The sequence below is a fragment of the Gasterosteus aculeatus genome, chromosome 2, assembly GCF_964276395.1.
Source record: "Gasterosteus aculeatus chromosome 2, fGasAcu3.hap1.1, whole genome shotgun sequence".
Lineage (NCBI taxonomy): Eukaryota > Metazoa > Chordata > Actinopteri > Perciformes > Gasterosteidae > Gasterosteus > Gasterosteus aculeatus.
Genome location: NC_135689.1, coordinates 20961566 through 20972671, shown reverse-complemented (window position 1 = coordinate 20972671; position 11106 = coordinate 20961566). Strand labels below are relative to the sequence as shown.

Genomic DNA, 11106 nt, shown 5'->3' with positions numbered 1-11106 from the left:
CTGCCTGCTCGGCACATCCTGCTTCCCCCCTTACCTAACTCTTAAATCAAGACAAGACAGCAAACCCCCAACTAAGCCCATGAAAAGAACTTTTGATTATCAGCATGTAGACTAGTAGGGAACCATTATGAAGCACAAACCTACAACAAATGTTGTGAAGAGCTTTTATTGAATAAAAACATTTACTAAGGCAGTCTGACCTGAGAGTTTTTTTTATTCTTCACTCCACTTTGATGATCTGGTTGAACCTGTTGGGGTAGGACTACATATCAGTCTTAAGCTGCTGTGATGCAACTGGGGCGTAGTACTTCCTCATCACATGGCCTCTTAAACCCTTTGGCTCATACATCTGCTGTGCAATACATTGTTACATTTTCACTAGGATTTTCTTTTTCTTTGGATTATTGTTATTGTCATTTTCATTTTTCTATGCCACCTGTTCCATCCATTTATTTTCTTTTTCCTCTAGATTACTGCAGGAAATGAGAGATGTGTGGTTAGGTTAGATGAGCAATTAGGGGTTCGGTGTCTTGCTCAGGGACGCTTCAACATGGGACATGGAGCAGCTGCGGCTCAAACCGCTGACCTTGCGGTTCCCGGCGAGCGCAAGTGTCGGACTTTGTTCCGAGCCGCGTTGGTTCCTCTTCAACCTCCTCAACGGTAGGTAGCGTTCCCCTTCGCCATCGACCGTATGGTCACCCCCGACAACATCTCACTCAAGGTTTTTTGAAAAGTTGGCGGCTCTGTGATTGTAAGCACTTCATTCTTATCTAACCTAAGTTGTAGAAGGATGGTATCACAGCTCTGACTGCACACTTTAGAGATTTTCTATGGCAGTTTTAGCCACTTCTCAGCTGTCCTGGTATTGCTAGTGCAATGCTAGCTAGCGCCATGTTAGCGTCATGTAAGCGAGCGCTGCGTTAGCACTGTGCGTGTGGATGTGGTGGCTGCCCACGTGCGCCTGTGCGCCTGAACGCTTCAACATCATGTGTATGTCTCGGCGTGTCATAAACACGAGAGTGCATGTTTTCGAAAAGTGTACCTTCTGGTTTCATTGAGAAATGTCACCAGACCTAGTCTCGCTCTCGGGTAAACGTTTATGGGATTCCATAGCCACATGACTACGACCAGCACCCCATCATTTTTATCCAAAAATGAAGCCCGAAGAGTGAATTTGTGGCAATCAGGACGAACTTCAAATATTTTTAGAACCAGATCCTGACGCTGGTCCACCCTCTGCCATTCCAATCTCACACTCCAGCTCTTTACATAGAGAGTAAATCTCAGAAACGGACTGAAAAACTGATACATTAACAGTGGTTGAATAGATATCAACAAGCAGTTTCCTACAATAGTTTGAAGAAGTTTAAGAGTATTTGAAAATGAACTCCAACTTAATAGCAGCAGCAACATTCCAACAATAAAGATACAACGATAAACAATACTCGGAATGCTGAAGCAGTCAAAACTATCTTCAACCCAAAAATACTTTGCATCCACTTATTTTTTACTTTTGAATAATTGTTATATTTTTCAACAATAAAACTTAAACTTTCAGGTTCATATTTGTTTTTCAGATAATCAAAACTTTTGACCTGGATTTGGCTCCATAGGCCTGAAGGTATTCTCTAAGACCATTCTGTTCCAGTCAAAGAGAGACCATGTCAACTGTAAATGTGAATATATATATATGTATGGATTTGGCTCCATAGGCCTGCAGGTATTCTTTAAGACCATTCGGTTCCAGTCAAAGAGAGACCATGTCAACTGTACATGTATACATATGCGAAGTAACAGCGTAATCTCAGCCAATCAGCGCTGGAGTTTTCCTCCTCTGGTTCTCATTAAGATCCACTTAGTGCTGACGTCATTAAGCAGCTTACGGCAGAAGGTGAATGGAGGCTGACAACAGACATTTAGATCGTTGTTGGACTTAATAACATTGCAGACAGCATTATGACTACCTATTTTACTAAAAAGTGGAATATATACTGATCTGACGGATTATCGATCAGGATACTTCTAAGTGTGGACTTTGTGAGTGATCCAAACAGCCGGGATGGAGTGCAGCGGCCAGGTAACTGAATCGTCATCAGGGGGCTCCATGACAAAGTTGTAAATTGACTATTTGTGTAGGACGCATGGCAATGGGGGACAGTTGTGTGTGGCAGATAACAGTAGCACCCAATATAGTGTATATAAAGTCATAGTGATGGAATAAAGTAAAGTGAAGATTGAGGTTAAAGGTTTGTATATTCATTGTTGTTGTATAAATAAATTCTGTTTGGTAGCTTTAAATCAGCCAGTAGCAGAAGACAACCGCTCTGATAACATTATATGAAAACAGCCCACTGCGGAAAACACACACACACACACACACACACACACACACACACACACACACACACACACACACATAGTCCATAGACACATTATTCTGCTTCTGTCTTACATCCTTGTGGGATTAACCTTGATACAACTGTGGGCTGCACTTCCATTTCCTGTGTTAAGAAACTGCATTGTGGGACAACGGTAACCACCAACTGAACAGTGTAAATTGAGTTATGAATTACAAGTAAAATCCGATTTGAAAATGTGCTTAAGTAAAGAGGTAATATTAATAAAATGTATTTCAAGCTGAAATATTCAACATTTAAATCAAGCAGGGTTTCCACCACAAGCCTCTCAACATATTAAAGGCTGAGCTGGCAGCCAGCAGTGTTTACCCATGATGACACGTTACAAGCTGTAACTTCTGTATCGTTGCAGTGCGGAGCGGCGTCCACTGGCCATCAGCTGGCCAGGGGGGCTTACGCAGTGGGTCTCACATGCACTAAAAGGCATGACGGCTATGTTAGCCAAGCCCAGTGAAGCTTGGACAACTAAACAAACAGAGGATGCGTTCCAGGTCTCCTAATTGCATCACATTTCCCCACCTGTATCTTTTCCTCGCTCCTTGTCCCTTACTGCAGACAGACACAAGACCTTTGGGACGTTTGAAGCGTCAATACAGAGGATCAGAACAACTTGAAGAAGATATGAAAATAAGAGACTTGGGATGCACCGAGAGAGTGTCTTAATTTTCAGCTCGGACGTCGAGTAGCTTACTTTGTATAATTTAGTGTAACAACACAACAAGTGGATTAGCAAAAATGTATACCTCATATAAATGTAGGGGACTAAAACGCCTATTTCCGGCTGAGAAGTAGCACAGGATGGAATTACTAACATAAGTGTGCCAAATTGTGTTGCTGCTCTTACTGTAAAACCATCCTCCTTTGCGTCTTATGTTTGTCACAAAAACCTGCTTTGTGTGCTTTGATGTGTACTGTGGAATTGGGAGACAATGTTTTAACTCCTCTCTCCATCAGTCCATCAGAACTTCGATCGGCGTGTTGATAAGGCAAACCACATGTCCATCTGCGTAGCATTAACCTCTCGTTCAACCCACTCCTCTCAGCATGGCTCTAATTGATCGTTTAAGCTTAACTCCATCTGCTGGCTGCTTACACAGGGCCGCACACTACGCTATCTTTGGTACTCAAAGGGAAGCGCCCCAGTGTGCTAGTAGATTGGTAGTGATGTTCTGCAGGTTCCTCACGACTACACAGTGCTGTGTTTCTTAAAAACTCCACATTACTGTAATAACTGGTGATACTAGAAGCTTTCCAACTCCTTTTCAAATGTCCCTACCAATTCTACACTGAAACTCCTCACACAGATTCTATATCAAGACAAGTAGAACTGAGGTGGTGAAGAGTTATGACAAGACTGCTGGTGAAGTGCACACGTTTATCTGTGTTTCTGTGTCACAACAACAGGTGACGCCCCATCTGATGCTGGCTGTGGGCACAGCTGTGATTGGCTCTCTGCAGTTTGGCTACAACACTGGTGTCATCAACGCTCCTCAGAATGTGAGTATTTACTGTAGTTGGTGAGATAGAAGGAGGTAAACGGGACACACAAATGTACAGAATATTTAAGAAACATACACATATACAATCTAAAAGATATTAAGAAAGGTGTGAGAGTTGACGGTGGACAGTGGCAGCGCCATACAATAACATGTGCGCTTGTATACTTGGGGTAAAGAAACTCTTACTTCCTTTTAGTTAGTTACTAGAGCACCTTTCGATCCCCCCTGATGGTAGACCACTTTGCCAGGAGGAGAGCAGCAGTGTGCCAGTGTTGGGAAGTGAGGGGGGGGTGCGCTACCTAACGCATGCTAATTGTTTAGCCACTGATTGACACAATCCTGACACAAAGATTACGATTCAGCAACAAACTGTTAGGGAGCTGGGGCCACAAGGACCAGACTCAAGGCGAGGTAGTCGAAGCTAGAGGCCGGCTGAATGACAGAAAACACTACAGAAAAGAGACAGCGACCAACTACCTAGAAAGTCAAGTCTGGGTGTTACCCAAACCAATGATCTAGATGAGCTTTCCTGACATCTTCGATAGGACATGCCTGCATTAGGCTCATCCCAATTAACTTCAACTTGAATGAAAAGATCCAATTTGGATTTTTTTTCTTCAGTGTGGATTCAAAGAGACTTTTTATTTGTTTACGTAGCCAAGCTTCAAGTACAGAGGAAAGCAGGGTTAATGTCTTTAAGGCAGCTGAAAGCTGCTCAGTTAGTCGGTAGCCTCTGAAGGAGGTTTGATAGATATTGGAAAAGACGGGTTAATGAGATAATGCATACATTTGTCGGGGGCCTTACGGATTAAGGAGCTCAAGGTGACCAGGCAAGTTAAAGATCTTGTGCTTGCAGGTGGACCATGAGGTCATAAATAAATGTTAAATAGACTGTACTTGTATAGTGCTCTCTAGTCTTACTCAAAGCGCTTATGACCCCTTATGGTTATTATAGCAATGATGTGAAATGATCCAATGGGGAAAATATACAAACAAACTATAGCAATGCATTGTAGGTTAATATCCCTCCACCAAATGTCCTGTTTTCTTACTGCAACATCTTATTGTGAATGCTTTGTATGCAGCCTTTATGTTATAGTTACTAACCCCTCCCCTTGCTACCAAGTACACTGACTTAAGAAAAAGGATCAACAAATTAGGAGGGTTCATCTTCTGGCGACCATGTGTGCACCAAATGTCACAGTAATCCATCCAATAGTTCTTGAGACTTTTCAGTCTCAACAAATGATATAAACCTCATGATGGCAATCAATGAACAGTTAGGGGATCTCTGAAGTCAATAAGTGCAGAGAGCCACGCAACTAAATTTAATCTGTCTATTCATTGAGTCAAAATGTGTGTTGTTTTATGATTTAGATCATTGAGAGCTTCTACAATGAGACGTGGAGCAGCAGGTTTTCGGAGCCCATTTCTCAAGGAACACTTACAGGTCTGTGGTCACTCTCTGTGGCCATCTTCTCTGTGGGAGGAATGTTCGGCTCCTCCTCTGTTGGCTTCTTCGTCAACCGCTTCGGCAGGTATAATTCTTTCTTTGACCACCAATCTTCGTAGTATCACCTGCCCCTTGAAATGCTAAACAACCTTTATTATCTCTAAAGGAAGAACTCCATGCTCATGGCCAACGTGCTGGTCTTCATTGCTGCTGCGTTTATGGGCTTCTCCAAGCTGGCTGCTTCCTTTGAGATGCTGATCATTGGTCGCTTCATAGTGGGTCTCTACTCCGGCCTCAGCACAGGCTTTGTGCCCATATATGTAGAGGAAATCTCACCCACATCTCTCCGCGGAGCATTAGGAACTCTGCATCAACTTGGGGTTGTGATTGGCATTCTCATGGCACAGGTGAGGTCCTTACCAACTCTTAGAGTATGACTGGCCTCTTTTTTTCTCCAGTAGCTTTAAGGCCTTCACACACTGGGGCGTGACAAAAATAAAAAACACTTTCAAATGTGAAGGTTCAGGTTACCGTGGCCGGGATGCAAAGAACTCCCGTGTCTTGCATAATAGCTGACAGGAGAAATAAAGACTGGATAAAAAGCATTAAAGAACGATCTTCTGTATGATGAATATATCCACTGTCATCAAGTGGAGTCAGTGTGTGAAAGTGACATAAATCTGTTGTTGATACATTTGGTTCTGGGAGATGTGCATACGCTTAACGACAGTTGAAATAGAGAACATTTTGCCATCTCTAATCTCTAATCTATGACATGGAGCTGCTTCTCTCAAGCTTAGGTTTCAATAATACAATACGTAGCATCTTGGTAAATCTAGGGATGTTGATTAGATGTGTTGCCCACGATAATCCAGTCATAATGGGATTAAGGTGTTAATGTCAGTAGGACATTGGCATTGTGCCAACGTGATGAAGCTGACAGTCAGAGTAAACACATCAATCCACACACAGCAGTCTCAACAGGGTAAGTAACCAAGCCAAGGTTATTCCATCAAGGGGGAGTGTGTCCTCCACTGTGCAGCAGAAAAGCTACCAGGCACCCAGTTCTCCTCGGAGTGTTCATTTTCTGCTTGTGTTCTAATTAAAACAGACTGTGCTCACATTAAGTCATACCCAGTCATAAAAAGGGAACGCAATCGAGGTAACATTCAAAAAGAGAGAAAAACACACATATAGATTCAATTGTAATAAAGTTCACTCATAGTACGTATTTTGTAATTATTATTATTATTAAAACCATCCAATCCGATGCAGATCTTTGGGATGGAATCCATCATGGGCAACGCCTCCCTGTGGCCCCTCCTGCTGGCTTTCACTCTGCTGCCAGCGGTGCTGCAGTGTGTTCTGCTGCCCCTCTGCCCCGAGAGCCCCCGGTACCTGCTCATCAACCGCAACGAGGAGAGCAAGGCCCGCAGCAGTGAGCAACACACACACACACACACACACACAGACTCACACCCTCTCCAGACTCGCATGTAACTTGAGGCCCTGTGTTCTAGTCCTGGTGAAGCTCCGTGGCACTGACAATGTGGCCGAAGACATGCAGGAGATGAAGGAGGAGAGCCAGCAGATGATGAGGGAGAAGACGGTGACCATCCCCGAGCTCTTCCGCTCCCCCGTGTACCGCCAGCCGATCTTTGTGGCCGTCATGATGCAGCTGTCACAGCAGCTGTCTGGAATCAACGCTGTAAGTGGAATGCCACAATCTCATTTACAGACAAGTTACAGACTGCATGCATCACACGGAAGAATATATTGGATAGGTCACATTGTAAATTCTTTTTCTGGAGGAAGATTTAACCCAGAGCTACACTTTCACCATGATGTTCACCAACTAACTGTCAATGTCCTCATCTTTAGGTGTTTTACTACTCGACTAGGATCTTTGAGCGAGCAGGCGTGTCCCAGCCTGTCTACGCAACTATTGGTGCAGGAGTGGTCAACACTGCGTTCACGGTGGTCTCTGTAAGTTCTAAAGCCTAAATCATCACAGTCTAATGACTTGAGTCCTCCATTCGGTAGTAACATCCATTCATCCTTCTGTGCAGCTTTTTGTGGTGGAGCGTGTGGGCAGGAGACCCCTTCACCTCACCGGTTTGATGGGAATGGCTGTTTCTGCTGTTCTTCTAACCGTTGCCATGGCGTTGTTGGTACGTGTTTGAAATCATTGTCACTTAACCCACTAGGCCAGTTTCAATGAATATTCAACAGGCTCCAGTTAGAGAGAATTTCCTCAAGCAAAGGTCCAGAAGATCACAACCATAAGACGCTGTGATGCACCTCCATAATGATCAATGACTATTAAATCAAATAAAGAAAGTTCCATTGTATAATATTTCAACAATATTCATGGTCAGTTTTCAAATTGAACAGGATGAATTATAGATAATGAATATCCTAATGATAGATTATTGTTCCTCTCTTATTTGAATGTTGATAAGGGATAGAATAAAAAAATGAAAGGCTTTGTAAAATGTTAATCTTAAAATATAGTATTTCAGTTAAAAAAACATTTAACTGAATTGTCCGTTGTGCAGCTTCAGTTCATTCAGGGTCAATCAGAAAAGCCACGATTATTTTATAATATATTGATTAACCACACATAATGATATAATATTACTATGTCACATTCCAGCCCATTCCTTCTAATAAGAGAAAGGAGTGTGCATGTACATGTTTATTAAACCACTAGTTTCCGCTCTATTGCTTTCTATTCACACCATTGTTGTTTAGTGAATCCAAGTGATAGGATACATACATTTGATTGGCTGAGTGGAATCATATAATGATGATTTACAATGCATTTAGTGGCTTGGTGTGTTTTCTGGACCGCTGGAAAGGCTGAGCTGGTTAAAATAGCAGCGCTGGGTTATCGATTATAGGTCTGGGATCCACGTCTGTGTCTCGGGCCAACCGGACCGCTGTCCAACTACGCATTAGTCTTTTGAAATAAAGTGAGGGATAGACAGTGTGGGCTTCTGTATTCCTCAGGACCAGCTCAGATGGATGTCCTATATCAGCATTGTGGCCATCTTCAGTTTTGTAGCCTTTTTTGAGATTGGCCCCGGCCCCATTCCCTGGTTCATCGTGGCCGAGCTCTTCAGCCAGGGGCCCCGGCCTGCTGCCATCGCCGTTGCTGGTTTCTCAAATTGGTCGGCCAACTTTTTAGTAGGAATGTGCTTCCCGTATGTTGAGGTAAGATCAGACAATGTTGTCCTACTACATTTATCTTTAGTCCATGACTATAGCTTGTGCCCATAATTCAAATGAAATGATGTTATGCTTTGATGTCTGGCAGCAAGTCTGTGGCCCGTACGTCTTCGTCATCTTCACCATCCTGCTGATCGGCTTCTTCACCTTCACCTACTTCAAGGTTCCAGAGACTAAGGGTCTCACCTTCGATGAGATTTCAGCGGGTTTCCGCCGGTCAGCTGGTCAGGGTGCTGACAAGTACTCGGCCCCTGAAGAGTTCAACACCCTCAGGGGGGACGACCCTGACCTTTGAGCAACTGCTGTACAATCACATCTGGCGTGCAGCAAAGTTACCTGTTACACTTTAAGGACACTGCTGTTGTGTTTCAAACATCCAATAAAACTAATGTTAGGGCCGTTTCATTCGAGCTTTAGTCTTCATACAGACAGTTATAAAGACGGATGGCCTGACTGATGACTTCCTTGGTTCCCATGGGCTCCGTCTGTGACATCACACTTTAAAGGAAGTGAGAGGTTGAGCTGCAGCAGTGGGGATTGGACTCACAGTCATGCATCACTGTGCACCACTGAACTCAGCAAACCCATAACTGTATCATTTCATTTACTATGTCAATTGTTTTATCATTATTTTTGATCGTCACAATAGCTGAATCTTGAGTGAGAAAGTCAGACTGTAAATTGTAGCCTTTGTATGTGTACTTATAACTAATGAACTTACTGAAGTCAGTATCTAACTTTTACATAATATATTCACAATTACATTGATATAATTATTGTACTTATTGTATTATACAAGTAATGTCCCATACGTACCAATAGATATCTAAAGACAGGACCCTATTTAAAACAAAAGTAAAATGAAACACTGGAATTGTGTGTCTATTCTTTTTTTTCAGCTGTATTCAAAAGGTTTTCAACTACAATAAAACATTTTATTCACACAGATCAACAAATAGCAATTAATTTAGATGGATTACAAAGTTTCTAGATTCCAGTCAACACATTGTGTCTGAGAGAGATAACAGCAGGAGGATTTCTTTTTATTACAGAATAAATGAAGTGTGCAGTGATTTGTGATGAAATGCTTGTGTTCTAAACTGAACAGCGTTTAAAAAAAAAAAAGGATATGACAAAGATTTGCTGATAACAATCACCTTTTATGATAACGGAGAGAACACGGCCCTTTGGATGCACGTTTAAACTGTAGTTCAACGATTAAAGGACAGCAGACGTGAACGTAAAAAGAAGAAACACATTACCGGATTTAGTTTTTGTTTTGTAAGGATATTTAAATTAATGTCATATTGTAAAACAAAAATACTTTGTTTCAATATTGTTTGTCTTTTTTAAATGTTCTCATTGTCAAGTTAAACTCAGCACTACCGTGTTGATTAAGTCTAAAACTTCAGGAAAATACATGTTGCGAGAATAATGTGGAAAGTATGTCATTTGAGAGAAACACAATATTAAATAAATACATGTAATATCATAGTTTGATGTGGAAAAACTTGTGAGTATTGAGTTTTCTGACTTGTTTTGTCCTGTAACATCATTTCCCCCAAACTGGACACATTTGTGTACTGGACGGACTGTAGTGGATGTCATGTGTACCAAAAGAAGATTGTGACAGAGTATTTAACACAGGGTTAAATATGGTGAAAAAGAATGATGTAAAAACATTCTACAGCTACTAATAACAGCAGTAATGGCTGTAGTACATTAGCAGTATAGTAGTAATGTGACCACTACTGATAACGATAGCAGGACCACGACAGGAATAACCACCGTCCAGACTTTACAATACATTCATGTGATGATCATGCTCCATGTGAAGGTGTCACATGAAGTGTTATTACATTTCTAAAAGCAAAATCCAAACTTTGAAACTCGGAGGGGACATTGCCACCGTGGAACAATGTAATACAGCGTGCTATGCGTGTCCACTGGGGGGTAACGAGGAGCAGCAGGAGGAGAGAAGCGGCTGTGCAGCATCCTGATCCTGTGCACAATGAGCACTGAAGGAGGCTCACAGCTCAGTGCATGAGGCTTCTTCACATGTCCTCTACATGTGTACAACCCCACTTCTACGCAGGAGTTTCTGCAATAATACCATCAGACTTTTTCTACCAGTTGTTTACTGCAGATATTCGGACACCTGTGTGACAGTTTCTCTCTACAGTGGTATCTCCAGGGATCATGAGTCCATCCTTTTGGATCAGGCCACATATCAAAGTCTATTCCATTGCTCACTGACTTACCATTCAGAAAAGGGTTTCATCCCCTAGGCAACCATAGATTTGGAAATTGTGTTCTGAAGTTAGCTTGAATCGTTCTTACAGTTGTCCGACATCTTTCTCCACCATTCCCACAGTTACTCGCCGCTGCCTTTGGTAGATTTGTTTTTTAAGTCGTCATCAAAACATGTTGGGCCCTGCCACAGTGATCTCTCTGGAGATGACCTTGTAGCTTTGAGATGACCACACTTGGCTTCATCCTCCTGCTT

The 11106-nt window shown here is 42.3% G+C and overlaps 1 protein-coding gene across 3 annotated transcripts; it reads left to right on the top strand.

Annotated features, from left to right (window-relative positions):
* The first annotated feature begins 314 nt into the window (after nt 1–314).
* On the top strand, nt 315–10094 carry LOC120829216 (solute carrier family 2, facilitated glucose transporter member 1). Of its 3 annotated transcripts, none has more exons than XM_040193170.2 (10): nt 315–660; nt 3822–3914; nt 5294–5454; nt 5536–5776; nt 6645–6807; nt 6890–7077; nt 7251–7355; nt 7439–7540; nt 8382–8585; nt 8689–10094. In XM_040193170.2, exons 2-10 carry the CDS (start codon nt 3837–3839, stop codon nt 8893–8895), a joined length of 1449 nt encoding a protein of 482 aa, XP_040049104.1. In that variant the 5' UTR covers nt 315–660; nt 3822–3836; the 3' UTR covers nt 8896–10094. The 3 variants fall into 3 exon arrangements, with proteins under 3 accessions (XP_040049104.1, XP_040049103.1, XP_077949310.1); XM_040193169.2 differs by lacking the exon at nt 315–660 and adding an exon at nt 1861–2077; XM_078093184.1 differs by lacking the exon at nt 315–660 and adding an exon at nt 1882–2077 and having other exon boundaries at nt 5540–5776.
* Nucleotides 10095–11106: the final 1012 nt, after the last annotated feature.

Coding starts and splice junctions, on each gene's coding strand:
- LOC120829216 (XM_040193169.2), top strand. Junction 7,356..7,438: donor CTGCGTTCACGGTGGTCTCT/GTAAGTTCTAAA, acceptor CCTTCTGTGCAG/CTTTTTGTGGTGGAGCGTGT. Junction 8,586..8,688: donor TGTGCTTCCCGTATGTTGAG/GTAAGATCAGAC, acceptor GATGTCTGGCAG/CAAGTCTGTGGCCCGTACGT.